The 17,340-nt window shown below is 42.6% G+C and overlaps 1 protein-coding gene across 1 annotated transcript in view; it reads right to left on the reverse strand.

Moving 5' to 3' along the window:
- Positions 1–664: 664 nt before the first annotated feature.
- tmem44 (transmembrane protein 44) overlaps positions 665–17,340 on the reverse strand; it is a 32,261-nt gene continuing 15,585 nt past the window's right edge. Inside the window, exon 9 of the mRNA XM_060940609.1 lies at positions 665–941. Within this exon, the coding sequence (XP_060796592.1) occupies positions 720–941 (222 nt within the window). The 3' untranslated portion in view covers positions 665–719. The remainder of the gene's footprint in view (positions 942–17,340) is intronic.

Consider the following 17,340-nt stretch of genomic DNA (forward strand, 5'->3'; position numbering starts at 1 on the left):
GTCATTTGATACATCCCTAATCCACTTCCACAATGTGTTTCAACAATCTCTAATCACTACATTGTCCGACTATCAGACTTTCTGGGAAGTCTCCTTGGTAATCATCTGTTAGACAAGACTGACATGGGCACAATACAACCAAGCCACCAAGTGACAGGACAAGAATGGCCAAGACAAAAAGCCCCGGTCGTCTGGTCTAGGGCTTATCAGGGTCTGCTGGACCTTTTTGAAGTCCAGCTTAGATAAAACTGTCCAACTATGAAAATACAGGAAACAACCCACTGAACTATTAGGCTTGTGAAAGGATAATGTTTTTTTTTTTTTTAATATTAGAATACTTTATTACACACCTCCCTGCATTTATCTGTCCTGGCTCGGTCTTCTTATATTTCATCTTTTAGGCTCATTAATCTGTGCTCATTAATCTGTGCTGTGGCATGTGACACAAACAAGCGTAATGAAATGGTTCCCAGAGGAAAGAACATACCTTCTGGCATGCGTATTAGCTCTGAAGCCAATCTGATAGACAAAACAGGACTCTTTACAAGGCTCATATGGAAATATAGAAATCTTAGCACGACACATGGCTATAAACATTCAAAATATTAAATCAGGTGATTTATGTTTACTCTCCTTTATTATAACTCAGATCATAATCTCCTTAATGTACTGAAAAACCGCAACATGGAATCAGTAGGTCATCTGCTGTGAATCCAGAATCATTTCGCAGAATCAGAAAGGCTCTGAAAGTTAGTGTCGGGTGATTCAGAAGCCATCTTCTCTTCCAGATCAGCCCTGTTACAGAAACAGGCACTGGAGCTTGATCTCATGTTAGACTTTGACCTCTGGGCTACCGTCCATTCTTGTAGAGGGAACACGTCCGTCTTTTGCCTGTCTCCATTATGTGAACTCCACGGTGGTGGGGTCTCCTCAAAATCCCACTGTATAAACACAAACAATAAGAAAAAACACTGGAGGCATGACTGGAAAGGCATATAAATATCAGCATACTCTTCTGGGAAGGCTTTCCACTAGATTTGGGAGTGTGGTCAGGCACTGATTATGGGTGAAAAGACCTTGTGACAGACCTACATTTGTGGTCAGAAGTTTACATACAATGATATGAATGTCATCTTGGATATGAATGTCATGGCAATATTTGGGCTTTCAGTAATTTCTTTGAGCTGCTCTTTTTCTGTGGCAGAATGATTGTACAGCATACATCTTTAATTAAAAAAAAACACTAGAATTTGGTGCACAAGTTTTAATTTTCTTTGGGTTTTCTGAAATCAACACAGGGTCAAAATTATACATACAAGGCCAAAAATTTACATTCGCTAACTTAGATTATTAATTCAGAGGTGCTGAAACTTCCAAAATGTCTCTTATCTTGCCAAGGCCGAGGTCTTTTAACTTCCTGTTAGTGATCATGATTGACTACAGCTGGTAGCTTCTCTGTGCCCTCATAAAAAGGGTTTGTTTACAGCACTCATTGGAATGACCAACACACAGTGAAATGGGAAAGTCCAAGGAGCTCAGTGCAGATCTGAGAAAGATTAGATAGAACTTTATTGATCCCTTTGGGAGGGTTCCCTCAGGGAAATTAAAATTCCAGCAGCATCATTACAAGATAAACAGAGAATAGAAAATAGAGAAAACTTCTAGATAAATTAAGTATTTACAAATACAAAAAAGAATAAGATATGGGAAAAGAAAGAAAAGTCCAGCAGGCGAGGTATTGCACATTAAATTGCACATTTATATTGCACATTGTCCAGTATTGCTTTTTGTCAGGCTAGGCTAGGCTACTGCTCCTTCCCATCCTCTGTCCTCCTGTTACCCTTCCTCCCCCCCCAGAGAGGAGCTGTACAGTCTGATGGCGTGAGGGACAAAGGAGTTTTTAAGTCTGTTAGTCCTGCACTTGGAAAGGAGCATTCTGTCACTGAACACCCCGATAGCAGAGGGTCGTTGAAACGACGTAGAGTTTTGGTCACAATGGTCGGTTTCCGTCGTACGTCAGAAAATCAACGTTGAAACGGCGCCGTGAAACGTCGATTTCTCCGCCGTCTGAGAGGGTCGATTTATCACCGTTGAATCAACGTGGGTAAAGGTTGATCTGTCGACCGTCAGAGAAGGTTGAATATACGACGTTGAACCATCGTCACTTTTGCCGGCCAGTTTTCAACATTGGTAGGATGAGCAACTAATTCTGGCCCGTAGCCAGGGGGGATCGGAGGGTTCGTTCAATCCCCCCCCCGCGACACCGCGCCCCGGACACCGCGCCCCGGACACGCCCCTCAAGATTACTCAAGATTTATTCATTTGTTCATGTCCGATGAATATACATTGATTCACATTTAAATTTACAATATCAAATCCAGACTAATCAAAAAAGAAAAGTAGACTAAGTGAGGACGAGTTAGAAAAACGGGTTCATTTCTCCTATGTTTATGTTTACACGTTTTGTTCAGACTGCTTTACACCCCAATCCAGTGGGTGGCGGTAATGCCCCCATTAGACCCCTTTCACTGACGTCACCCGAAACCAGAAGTAAACAAACCCTGCGCCACATTGGAAGACCAACAAACTCGTGATTAGGGGGAAATAAAGGCAGCGCGCGGTATGTGAACCCACGAGGCACTTGGTTCATCAAAAACCTACAATGGTAAACTTTTGTGCTGTGTTAGGGTTCTAACAAAGCTGATGGGAAAGGTGAAAAGAAGTCTTTCTACAGAATACCAGCTGTGATTGAGACACAAGCAAACCAAGGAGCTTTCTGCCGGGAGACAGAGAGAGGATTTAGCTGCTTTATGCAGAGCGGATCTGAATACTTCAAGTCTATTTTGTTACTGGTAAGTCACTAGGCTAGAGTGTTGTAGAACATTTTTTTAAATGTTTACTGAATAAAAACATCCTTAATTTTATCAAATATTCTCTACTCTATATTTCATTTCTTTCTTTTGTTTTAATTTTCCTCCCTCCATCCCTCTTTGGATTTTAAATATAGTTTTTCCCCATGTCCAAATAATGAGGTAGGGTGGCATTTAGAAACCCATAGCCTACTGCTGACTTTCTTTATCAATGCTGCATCAAATTAATTTTGGTTATGTTTTTCTGTTTCCATGTACAGGTCTGCGCCGCAGGAGGAATAGGCCACAATTATAAATAAATCATAAAATGTTTCTAAGAACTTGTTCAAGTGTGTTCTGTTCCTTATAAATGTGAAAAGTTATGCCTCATTAGATAGCTTGACAAACATTAGGAGAGGTGCATTGTTGCATGCATTTTTATATCCTGTTGTACATTAAACAGGACGTAGCCTACGCACATTGATATAAATTAAGTTTCACTTTCATGGTTGAAGTATGCATGTGTGTGTTCATCCTAGGCAAGAGCCCCGATGCTTTATTGTTAGCTAGTTTAATTTAGCCTGTTTTGCTTAATTTGTAGCCTTCCTGTTGTACATAAAACAGGAAGTAAAGTTGGATGAATCATCGCCGAAAATTCAACTATAAATCGACCGAAATACGTAGTTGAATAAAGGGTGAAAGGGGGTCTATTCTCTGTCGACCACCAGCCACTTTTCAACGTCGTTTCAACGGAAACTCGTATGAGCAAAGCGGTGTTGAATCAACGTCGGTGATCGACGGTGATTCGACGGCGTATAGGTCGAAGAACATGCCGATGATTCCACGTCGAATCAACGACCCTCTGCTATCTGGGCAGGCTCCTCTGGTTGCTGATGACAGTGCGCAGAGGGTGACTGGCATCGTCCATGATGTTCAGTAGTTTGTCCATAGTCCTCTTCTCTGCCACCGTCACCAGAGAGTCCAGCTTCATGCCGACCACAGAGCTGGCCCGCCTGATCAGTTTGTCCAGCCTGGATGTGTCGTCCTTGGATGTGCTGCCCCCCAGCACACCACAGTGTAAAACAGGACACCGGCGACCATGGACTGATAGAACATCCACAGGAGTTTCCTGCAGATGTTAAAAGACCGCAGCCTCCTCAGGAAGTATAGCCTGCTCTGTCCCTTCCTGTACAAGTGGTTGGTGTTGCAAGTCCAGTCCAGCTTGCTGTCCAGCCACAGCCAGAGGTACTTGTAGGAATCCACACCCTCCACCTCGACTCCCTTGATCAGAACTGGTCATGACCTTGGTCTGGACCTCCCAAAGTCAATGACCAGCTCCTTGGTCTTCAAGTTGCTGAGCTGCAGATGGTTCCTGTTGCACCAGACGGCAAAGTCCCTCACCAGGCTCCTATATTCCTCCTCTCTGTCGTCCCCGATACACCCCATGATGGCTGTGTCATCGGCAAACTTCTGAATGTGATATAGCTCAGAGTTGGAGCAGAAGTCCACGGTGTACAGGGTGAAGAGAAGAGGGGCCAGCACCGTGCCCTGGGGTGCTCCGGTGCTGCCAATCACAGTGTTAGACATGATGTCCTTCAGCCTGACATACTGCGGCCTGTCGGTGAGGTAGCTGGAGATCCAGGTGACCAGGCAGGGGTCCACTCGCATCCTGTTCAGTTTGTCCTGAAGCATAAGGGGCTGGATGGTGTTGAAGGCACTCAAGAAGTACAAGAAGAGGATCCTCACTGTGCCATTTCCCTTATCCAGATGCGAGTGGGCTCGGTATATCAGGTAGAGGATGGCGTCTTCCAGACCATCACCTGCCCGGTACACAAACTGCAGACAGTCCTGGGCATGTTGTACCTGGGGTCTGAGGAGGCTGAGGAAGAGCTGGGTTCACCCAGTTCAGCAGCGCAGGTCTTCACTAGTCAGGGACACACCTTCTCCGGGCCTGCTGCTTTCCTGGGGTGAAGCTTCCTCAGTTGACCTCTGACCTGGTCTGCAGTAATGCATGGAGGAGTCTGTGTTGAGGTGGGGGAGGAGGGGGCTGCTGCGATGACTGGAGGGAGGCATGTTGAGGGAAGAAGGAGAGATGGCTGCAGTGATGGGGAGGGTGGGGGGACGTGGGCTGGTTAAACCGGTTGAAGAAGTCATTCAGCTCGTTCGCCCTCTCCACTGTCCCCTCAATGACTTTGGTCTTTGTGTTGTGGCCTGTGATGATTTTCACACCTTCCCAGACCTCCCTCATGCTGTTCTCCTTCAGCTTCTGCTCCACCTTTCTCCTGTAGCTGTACTTAGCTTCCCTCACACAGCGTTTCACCTCCTGCTGTGCTGCTTTCATCGCCTCCCTGTCCCTGAAGGCGGCCTTCTTCCTGTTGAGGACAGCTTTGACTTCCTGTGTTACCCATGGCTTATTATTAGGGTAACACTGTACAGTCTTAGCAGCGGAGACCACGTCTGCACAGAAGTTGAGGTAATCCATCAGCCAGTGTGTCAGCCCCTCTACGTCCTCACAGTGTGGGCTAAGCAGCACATCCCAGTCCGAAGTGTCATAACAGTCTCTGAGGGCATCTTCCATTTCAGGGGACCACCTCCTGATGGGGCTAGTTGTTGCAGGCTGCCTTTGGACCGGGGGTGGGGGGGGTGTACTTTGGCTGTAGACGAACCAAGTTGTGGTCAGACTTTCCTAGTGGGGAGAGGGGTGTGACTCTGTATGCATCCCTCACATTAGCATACAGCAAGTCAATTGTCCTGTTGTTCCTTGTTGGACAGTCCACAACTTGGTAAAAAGCAGCCAAAGTAGAGTCCAAAGTAGCATGATTAAAGTCCCCAGAAATGATCATAAAATGCCTCAGGGTGCTGTGTCTGCAGCCTTGCTGTGACAGAGTGAATCCTCTCACATGCAGCAGCTGCGTCTGCCTTCGGAGGGATGTAAACACATATATACACACACACAATTCCAGAATGTCTCTTGGATTCATTTCGAAACAACTGCAAATTCCAAGATCAATTCAAACAATGGTATCCAAGTGAGGTGGAGTCACTTTGCCAAGCCACTTTGCTTCAAGAAAACCCAAACTGACACCCTCAGCTGAAAGGAAATTGGTTTGGATGGTCAGGAACAACCTGGGAACCACCATGGCACAGGCCTGCCATGAACTGGAAGCTGATGCATCATTGTCTACAGTTCAGATCACCATGGACTAAGAGGCTGCTATCCAAGAAATAACCCCCTGCTCCAAAATTGACACCTTCAAGCTGAACTAAAGTTTGAAGCTGATCACAAGGACAAAGAAACAGCCTTCTGGAGGATAGATGCATGGTCAGATGAGACAAAGATTGAGTTGTTTGATCACAATGACTACCATGTACAGAGGGACACTGTACCAGCTGTTGGTGATGGTAGGATCATCATGTTCTGGGGCTGTTTTGCTGCCAGTGGAACTGGTTCATTGCACAAAGGGGATGGAATCATGAAGGAGAACTACCTCAGAATTCTTCAGCATAAACCATCAGAAACTTGAACACAACTTGGGAGTTACAACAGGACAATGAACCCAAACATGCATCAGAGCTGGTTGTGGAGGATAAAGCAGGCTAACATTGAGCTTAAAACAAGTCCTGACTTCAACCCTATTGAAAATACATGGACCGTGCTTATAAGTTGAGTCTATGCCAAGAAAGAAAAAAAAAGGAAAAAATACCTAATTTAATTTAACTCTATCAATTCTACCATGAAGAGTCGTGAAATATCCAACCAGAATTCTGCCAGAAGCTTGTTCATGGTAAGCAAAAACGTTTGGTCACGGTGAATCTTGCAAGGAGACATTTTACCCAAATATTAGGTGTGCTGTATGTAAATTTTGACCCTGGGTTGATTTCAGAAAACTCAAAGAAAATTAAAACTTAAAATTAAAAATTAAAACTAATTCTAGGTTTTTTTTTAAAAAAGACGTATGCTGTACAATCATTCAAACAGTTCAAAGAAATTACTGAAAGCCCAAATATTGGCATGACATTCATATCCAAGATGACATTGTCACTGTATGCAAACTTATGACCACAACTGTAGATGCATATATTTATTAGTGACTCTCTGTCATTTAACAGATATAAACATACTCTACATGTCAGACAAGCTGAGTTATGAAAGAGCAATGCACAAGAAGTGTACAGGGGCAACACTCTTCCTAAGTGCTGTGCCTGATAGAAAAACAAAAAGACCACCAGGTCAAGCTGGAGTTTATTGTTGTAGGAGACGACACTGAGAACTCTGCTGCAAAGGATACAGCAGGAGCACCAAACACTGGGCTAGGACCTACTCCATATCTCTGTACTTCTCAGAAGTTTCACATACTTTACTCTTTTCCTGTTTGAAAACAAAGTTCAATTGTTTTCACCTTGAGCAATTCACTTTTGTTTTTGACTAAATGACATCCTCAATGACCAGGCATTCTTAAGAGCAACAGCGAGGGCCAAGAAACAGCTCGTCTGTGCCAGAAAACATGGCACACATGAAGGATTTCCTGTTGCATTAAAACGCAGGGTAAAGTTATAAGCCATCGAACTGCATCATCACATGCACAAGTACAGATTATACACAGAAACTGTATAGTGGATGGAGTACAAGTTAAATGTAATACACAAAGTTTCCAGAGGAATAGAAAGTTCCAGAAAATTTCCATCTTGCATTGTGCAAGCAAAGTGTTTTAGGTGGGAGGAGGTGAAAAATGAGCTATTGTGTAATAATTGGCTTAATGGTGCTCCATGGGACGTTCAAAGACTGGGATAAATTTATTCTAACCAAACCCTGAACTACCTTTTTTAGCCCTTTGTGTCTTGTTTCGATAGCTCCTTGGGGTCTTCATGATACTGTTTTTTTTTTTTTTTAAAGTTATGTTCTCTTATAATGGGGCCTTCCAGTATTTATACTGAGATCACTTTCAAGACTCCTTTAATTGCAAATGCAAACATAAGTAGTACTAGTAGTTTTTAATTTGCATGTTGGAGATAGAATTCCTGTCATTCAACCAGGATGCATCAAAGATTACAATTTTTTAAATTTATTAATGAACAATATTTTTATCTGTTTAATTAGTTTGGAACGTCTGCGAGATTCAAGTCTTCAGGACACATGAGTTTATCCTTTCTGGCTACTCAAGAACATGACAAACAAAGAGTGACTGTTTATAGCGATTATGATGTAACCGAGCAGAGGAATTAAAGATCTGATGACACGAACATGACTATGCAATTTCTTAAACTATACAACATGGCAAACATGTTAGATTTCTGTTATAATTACGTGAAAAGAAGCTGTTGTTACGCGAATATCCAACTTTTAATTGCACAGCGCAAGAAAACTGGGTCCGTGGCTCGTGGCCATGCTGTGACGTCAGCGGAAGAACACGCTGCGGTTCACTGGCTGTTCTACTCTGGTTCTACTCAATGGAAATGGTGCATGAAAACACCGGTGAACTCTCTAGTGCTAGCTCTTCCTCTTCTGGGAGTCTAGAATTGTGTTGTGAGTGGGATAGATCGGAAGAATCTAGTGATGACGAACATGGGTGCATCCAACCATACAGGTTTGAACCTGTTACTGTGCACCAATCTGAGAGCAACTCCGACTCCGAGATGGACAGCAGACAGGCAGACAGCCCAGCATTGACGAACACCACAAGGTTGGATAACAAGGATTGGTAGGTCAACCCGTATTTGTTCAAAATGTTACAGAATCAATATTTTAATATTGTGTATTGTTGTCTTGCATGTGTAAACACTGCTTATATCATGTAAGCCGTATGCTACACTGAATACATAGTTCCTAATGGAGCATGCAAACGGCTAACATAATAAGCTTACGACTATGCCTGATCCGTGATACATTTAGGATAATATTGGCAGGCACGTCTTCTAGTTTATGGCTTCTTAGTTTTATCCTTGAATGAAGCAAAATATTTGATAACCTACATCAGCGTAAGCAAATGGCAATCTACAGCCTACTTGTCTGGCTAAGTTAGCTTTCCCTCAGTGTTTGCCTTGAGAAACAAATTCTTTCAACTTGGCAATAAGAGACCACAATGCAAAGGCAAAATTCTATATCTGCTACTACAAATCTGTCACATCAACAAACCAGCAAGTGAGGAGGAAGACTAGGCGATATGATGCCCATACCCATAGATCAGTTTTTTTTGTATTAGTACTAAGAAGACGTAAACAAACCATCCAACACCATCGAAGACAGTGCCTACCGTGAATACATAACACTGTTATTGAAAGATCTGTATTTTGTATCTGTATATTTGTGATGAACACTGTAAATACTGTAGGCACTGCTGATGGTAGTAACACACGTTTGTGGTGAACTGCACACCCAAGAGATTCTTTTAAGCTGGGAAGGGTGTCAAAACAATCCAAATCGAAGTGTTCAGAGCACAGGACGGATGTTGGTGAGGGCTCCCACTTATCACGAGTGCGCCTGACTTGCTTCACCCACTTCGCATGCACCTCGGGATCTCTGGGAAACCTGAATAAACTTGCCCCATCCTTGTGGGTTTTGGAGCAAAAGCCGGCAACACAACGCGAAGGCATAATAACTATATAATAATAATAATAATGTATAATAATAATACTAATAATGACAAACTGAACACCTGTCGCATCAACAACAAACTGGTAAGTGAGGAGGAAGATTCTTTCAATGACGTCATATAGCCCCTCCTCCTCATTCGTCTCCTGGGCGCTGCAGCCCCGTCAAATTTGCCCAAATAGCCACGTTTTTTATCATAACTTGTAAAATAGGCGCCTTCGTGAATTAATATATGGATCATCAGGAATTACTTTTTATGTTATAAAACATCGCCAAAGATGTCAAAAACGTGTCATCAGATCTTTAAAACTTGGTGTCAGAAAACCTACTGCCTTTAAAAAAACAAAACAAAATAAGCATCTCCCTCTCCACATAATTTAAGACTAATAAAAAATATTTTTTTAAAATGTTAAGTAAAACGCATAATCTTTATATGTGATGAAGTTTGTTAGTATACCAGTACGTTTATTGAACATTAATGGAAGGATTTGCGGGTGTCAGCACTTTATAACAGTCACGGCAGTTTATAAAGTTTCCAAGCATAGGAATGTCTTCAGGACACAGGAGCGTACGCTTTCTGGTTTTTCGGTAAAGCTGCTTTTTTTTTTTTGAGAGAGAGAGAGAGAGAGAGAGAGAGAGAGAGAGAGAGAGAGGAAAGGAGATGTGGATGGAATGACTTCACTGCTATTCTTTACACAATCAACACAATGTCTAGTCAGACTCATTTGGTTGTGACTTTATAGTGCATGCCACTTGTAGGGGAAAGGAAATAGTTGAATGACAATATACAACAGAAGAAATGAGGTACGAGTTGAATAGAAAAGTAAATGATTGAAACTTTCTAATGTAGCAAAGAGGAGAACTACTGAAAATTAGGTGAGTGAGAGAGAAATCCTCAATCTCATGCTACAGAATAAAAGATAGCTGGAGCAATACGGGGTCTGGCTGTGTCTTGGGATTAGAAGGGGAATTAATATCTGTGTATTAATATCCGAGTTTCCTTCTACATTCACTCCAGTGCTCTCTTCATGATCCTCTAATTCTGATGCATCTCAGGGACATCATAAGCTAGAGAGTAGCCATTTTTGTGGTTGTAGCACTTTGCTCTTTTTTAAAGCTAGATGGCCTTTCGATTTCATAAAGCCGGCGAAATTTAGTTCCCTCTGAAATTTGGTCATTGTGATATATTTATTTCTGTAATATCTTTAAAAAAATATTATGCAATTCTGTGGCTGGGAAGTTATTTAATTTGAGGGGATTCCTGAGCAAATAATGTGCATGAAATCGCTCGCTTCTTCGTGCAGTCAAGTAGACAGAGGAAGTCCATGTGTGCGCGCATTCGCAGGTTTACCTTTGAGCGTGCACTGACAGTTCCATCATTCTGTCACTAAACGAGCAGCTGATCACACCGAGGTGTTCGCTGAGCGCCGATATTTATTAGTTTGGTCCTGCATTTCTTTTCCTTCGTCTGTAACATCATGTCTTTTCTTCTTGCTTTCCGTTACTGTAGTCGGTCTTTCACGTTTCAGACTCTCACTCACGTCCTCCATTTTTCTCTCCTGTTTCAAATTTGTATCCCACAATGTCTTGCGTGAACGGGGAAAGCCCACCACGTGATGCATGACATAGTATCTTGAATTGCATCATGGTGAAGCAGGAAAAACTAGCGGAGAATTTAGGACCGAGTGACTAAGTTCATCTCATCTCATTATCTCTAGCCGCTTTATCCTTCTACAGGGTCGCAGGCAAGCTGGAGCCTATCCCAGCTGACTACGGGTGAAAGGCGGGGTACACCCTGGACAAGTCGCCAGGTCATCACAGGGCTGACACATAGACACAGACAACCATTCACACTCACATTCACACCTACGGTCAATTTAGAGTCACCAGTTACCCTAACCTGCATGTCTTTGGACTGTGGGGGAAACCGGAGCACCCGGAGGAAACCCACACGGACACGGGGAGAACATGCAAACTCCGCACAGAAAGGCCCTCGCCGGCCACGGAGCTCGAACCAGGACCTTCTTGCTGGGAGGCAACAGCGCTAACCACTACACCACCGTGCCGCCACTAAGTTCATTAATTGTTCTATTTTTAAAAAAATTAATAAAATTGGAAGTCTGTGATTCGAACTTGGTAGCTTTTGGTCCACTAAACAAAAATAATTGGGTGTTGGGGAAAATTCTTTTTATGACCCGAGCTTGAAAAATCTGAAAGGCAGTCCAGCTTTAAGTTACAATGAAAATGTATGTCATTATTTTAGAGTTCATAATGAATAGGTTTCATAATCTTACCAACACTGATTAAAGAGAATGTAAAATGACCTTGTATTCACGAATGAAAACCTGGTTTTAGTTGGTAATTAATAAGCTACACTTTTGTCTCAGGTGAACAGATATGGCTAGACAGAAAATTCTGCAATTTTTCCCCTCATATTTTCTTGGTCATTTTGTCTGTGTGGCTCTGTTGTCAGGTTACTTTTGGTACCCATGCTAGTCTCATCTCATCTCATTATCTCTAGCCGCTTTATCCTGTCCTACAGGGTCGCAGGCAAGCTGGAGCCTATCCCAGCTGACTACGGGCGAAAGGCGGGGTACACCCTGGACAAGTCGCCAGGTCATCACAGGGCTGACACATAGACACAGACAACCATTCACACTCACATTCACACCTACGGTCAATTTAGAGTCACCAGTTAACCTAACCTGCATGTCTTTGGACTGTGGAGGAAACCGGAGCACCCGGAGGAAACCCACGCGGACACGGGGAGAACCTTCCCCTTCACAGCACCACCAACAGGCAGATTTCTGATCTGTGTTCTTGTTACAAATTGTTATGAAGGTGTCCTCCACATGCGACAGCAGTTCTGAATACACACATCTGGAGGTAGAAATCTTGCAGAGCCCGTTCACAACATCAGTACATAACTCATTCAGACTATTACTCAGGTATTCAGAGGATTAAATAATTTAGCAACTACAGTATTATGAAAGTTATGGGGTTAAGTAAGAGCTGTAAAGAACATTTTGGAGATGGAGTGACGCGTTAAGAATTGGTCAGGAAATGTACAAATCAGCTTTCAAAATGGGGAAATATCCTTTTCATGATTTACACTGTTAGACAGCAGTTCAGACTTGACATAATTTCACCTGTAAAACACTTTACTTCCACCTACTGGCTGTTCACGTCAATTAAAAGTCGATTTAAAAAAAAAAAAGCCAACATGTTCTCATCCAGACTGGAGTTTTAAAAACAAACCGAAGACAGCCCAGGACGTTGTTTTACAGCACTTCCTTATCACAACACAGGACAAAGTGCATTAACTAGGTTATTCATCTATTTATCATCTCTCTCTCTCAACAGTTTGCTAATTTACCAAGAAATACAACAACCTCTGCATCTTGAGCTCTTACGCACAAATACAGCAAATATTACAATTTGGATTTTATTTCCTTTTTTTTTTTTTTAAACTTTTTAAACTTTGTTGTACCAAGTGGCTCTGTCTCTCAGTCAAATGCACCTGTGATGCTACCCTCCATTTGCCACAGCTTTACCTGCTCCTCTAACTGATGGTCTAAAAGATTAGATTTTATTTCTTTATTACTGTAATCTAGTTTAGAAATCATATATAGTCCTTGGGACACGTGGATTTTGCTTCCAACTGTGTGGTTCAGCAATACTGTAAAGCAACTTGCAAAAAAACCTGACTGCAGATACCATGTTCAGCTATCTTCAGAAAGCTAACATGACCTCTTCCTGAAGAGGATAATATTGTTTGTTAGAACATCGAGGTAGCAAGCAAGAAGTTTCTTTAAAAGGGACCCAGAATCATGTTTAATTGTTCACTTGCATATGGTCCTCCCCTACCCTAACATACACACTTATTATCCCCCGCCCAAATAAAGTTTGGTGGGGGATAAAGAAACAGGTTCGTTCCAGCTGTCCGTCCGTCCGGTCACATTTTTGTTTCCGGGCCGTATCTTTAGAACTACTGAAGATATCTTCATGAAACTTTGTATACATATCAAGCAACATATGAACTGGTGCCTTTTGCCATTTTTGAGAAAGAAAAAAAAAAAAGGATTTTTCAAATTTTTACATAAAAATAGATTTTGACTTCATTTCTAAGAGCAATGTTCATTTCCGGAGCGCATATCCAAAACTATTCATGATACGGATTTGAAACTTGGTATACATGTTAACAAGGTGATGCAGATGTGCCTTTTCATACTAACAAATTTGAATTTTTCATTTTTCCATGGAAACAATTTCAGACTTAGTCTCTCAGGTTAGTCTTAGGGGGGTAGGTTTTGTTCCCGGAGCAGAACTTGAAAACTATGAGCGGTTTGGTCTTGAAAGTTGGTATACGTGTTGATTAAGTAATGTATATGTGCCTTTTGATACTAAGAAATGTGAGAAATTTTAATTTTTAGTTCACCTGGACCAAAGGTCCGGTGGGTTTATGGGCTGCTGAGGTCAGTGTAAAAAGGTAGGGTTGGTTTCCTGCAACAGAACTTGAAAAATGTGACAAATAATATCTTGAAACTTGGTATATAGACCCTTTTCAGTCACGTGACCTTCGTAAACGCGACCGCCATTTTGGACATGTAGTGGACTTCGGCTCGAATCAGTCTGAATGCGAGGAAGGCGACAAACGAAAAACATAAGAAAAAGGAGCGAGATGCAGAAAGCACCTTCACTATCCAGCGACGTAGGGCATTTACAGGGCGAGCAGAGGGAGAGGTATTTGCAAAAGTTGAGGTTAGCAGGCTTAGAGAATGACATTTACCTGCTTCCACCAGGATTGTTCACTGACATACGGAAGTACACGAAGCCCTCGTCTTTACCTGACTTCGGCCCACATGATCTGTATACCTATGTCGTTAAAAACCCATCGCCATACACAGGTATTGATCTGAAAGCGTATAAGAGTTTGGATGCCTACAAATATTTTGTGTCAGGCTGGGTAACATGCCTACATCAGCGGGTCGTCCCTGGAGCCGGTGGTCGCCATCTTATTACAGCTAAGGTTTGTTCACATTTTCATTTACTTTCGGTCCTCAGGATAAACAAAATGTTATTAAATGTCATTGAAAAAACTTCTTAGTCTGTTCAGACATGGCCCGTTATAAATTTGCTGTTACCAGGCAATGACCAAGAACTGTATTATTAGGGTCGGTGTCTGTGTTGTAGCAGTGTACTAGCAGCTAGCTGTTAGCACTAGCTAATGTCAACAACATAGTAGCTAGTATGTTACTGTAGCAATGTTTACGTTCAGTCATTTGGATGACTGTTAAAACCTTTCAGTCTCAAGTTTTTCCCTTTACTGTATTTACTAGTTTACTGTAATTATGATCTGGCAGCTATTTACACCGGATCCAGTGTAAATAGCTGCCGGAGCCAACGTCCGAGGTTCCGGAGCGCGCGCCGGCTTGCTCTCCCTCAAATTAAGCCCTGTACAGGTAAATAGCTGCCAGAGCCAACGTCCGAGGTTCCGGAGCGCGCTCCGGAACCTCAGACGTTGGCTCCGGCAGCTATTTACATTGGATCCGGTGTAAATAGCTGCCGGATCATAATTACAGTAAACTAGTAAATACAGTAAAGGAAAAACTTGAGACTGAAAGGTTAACAGTCATCCAAATGACTGAATGTAAACATTGCTACAGTAACAGACATATGTCTATGCTACAGTAACATAGACACAGACAACCATTCACACTCACACCTACTACTATGTTGTTGACATTAGCTAGTCAATAATAGCTACTACAGAAGAACAAAGAGGTTACAATGGGTTATTTTAACCTATTTGGTTACACACTTGCCGCCACAGAATGTTAACAGCAATGTAATGCCTTTTCTGGCTAATTTTTTTCGTCTTACCTCCAACAAAGTGGTCACTACACAAGCGTTGGTATGCCGAGGGCTGCCAATCTTTCCTGTTAATGGCCGCTATCCATCTTCTCCGTCGGGATCCGATAAAATGATAAACCTTGCCTTGTTTGTTGATGGTTACTACATCCAGGTGCACAACAATATAGTGGCATGATGGAAGTCTTGCTGAAAGTAAAAACTTTCTTTGCTGCCGTTCCTCAATGTTGGCTATGGTAAACTACTGGTAGTACATGTCCAAAATGGCGGCCGCGTTTGTCGTGACGTCACGTGAAAAGGGTCTATAGTTGGTATACAGGGCGGGGGATATAGACGACTCTGTTCTTGTTTATTTACAGGGTTCCTACAGATATTTTATGTTGAATTTACTACCTTTTTACTACCTTCACAATTTTTTTTACTACCACAGTGACAATTTGGATTTGGACATTTTCTCACAATTTAACAAGGTAATCTTTGAGTGTATGTGTTAGTCCAAGTGAATGTGCTACATATAAGTTAGTGACAACTCTACCCAAAGAGTTGGATTGATGAGACAAGATAGAAAGAAAATCTGAACGTACCGGTAGTGTAACTCTTTCCCTTTGGACGCATAATAGAACCTCCCATTGCTAGGGCTACACATGGAGTAATGCATATTTGCATAAAAGAAAACAAACTTCCACATATAAGTTATAATTTTATTGAACTGTGAAACTGTGGCCCATAACCTCTTAACGGGTACACAGATTTTCACTAAACCTTGTGTGTCAACACTTCACATTAGGTACAAGATCTGATTAAATTTTGTCGGCCAACACTTTCAAGATGGCCAACCTTTTGTTTGTGGAATAATCTTTTGAACAGGTGAACAGATTTGCACAAAAAATCTTATGTGCTTAGGTACATCAACTCATTACATTTAAATCAGGTCAAATGGCAAACACGAACCCACACACACACACAAAGCGCACCAGGCGCATGCACACATGGGTGCACACACACATGACAAAGACAAGACACACACCCTAAAGATACAAAACACACATAACCCAAGCCCTATTTTGGCAGTCTCTCAACACATTGCCAAGTTTGCTTAAGATAGTCATTTGCACCAGTCCTGTAGTCGTGAAGGCCCGTGGGCAGAGTCAACACCTTCCTCCCAGAGATCAGTGTTTTAGAGGGTTAACCTTAATCATTTGAACAGTTCAACAGATTTGCTCATCACATTTTGGATGCCTCAAATGGCGCACAACGCACCAGGCGCGCGCGCACAACGCACCAGGCGCGCGCGCACAACGCACCAGGCGCGCGCGCACAACGCACCAGGCGCGCGCGCACAACGCACCAGGCGCGCGCACAACGCACCAGGCGCGCGCACAACGCACCAGGCGCGCGCGCGCGCACAACGCACCAGGCGCGCACACAACGCATTACATGTGCCTCAGTTGTTTGACCTTTTCTTCGATCAACTTTTCAATGAACGCCTCTCGCCGATTGCCATCTACCGCCTTTAGCCAGTCTTTAAAATCAGGTTCCTCCAGCCAGAGGTCTGAAAATTTGCATTTCCCCATTGTTTAATTCTCGTGCAGATGTCGCCAGTCGGGTCAACAGATAGATTCGACTAGAACCATATAAACAAAGTCAGTCTCGTACTAAACAATCTCTGGTATAAATTTATACTGGATTCGACCGTTATTGGAATTCAATGCGCATGCGCCACCAACTCCTCACTGCGGTCCTCCTCGATACATAAAAATAAATTCGCCCAAATGTAGTAATTTATGGATATTATGGCATGCAGGTTAATTAAACGAATTAGAAAAACACATAGGCCCAGTTGGATGGGGGTCAAAAAAATTTACTACCACGTCAGATTACGTTTACTACCTTTTACTGGCCATAATTTAGCCTATTTTAATTAACTACCTTTTACTACCTTTTAAAACCCCGCGGGAACCCTGATTTATTTAACAGTTATTCCACAAAATCAAGTCGTACATGAATGGATAGCTGACGAGGTGCGTAGCA

The sequence above is a fragment of the Neoarius graeffei genome, chromosome 15, assembly GCF_027579695.1.
Source record: "Neoarius graeffei isolate fNeoGra1 chromosome 15, fNeoGra1.pri, whole genome shotgun sequence".
Lineage (NCBI taxonomy): Eukaryota > Metazoa > Chordata > Actinopteri > Siluriformes > Ariidae > Neoarius > Neoarius graeffei.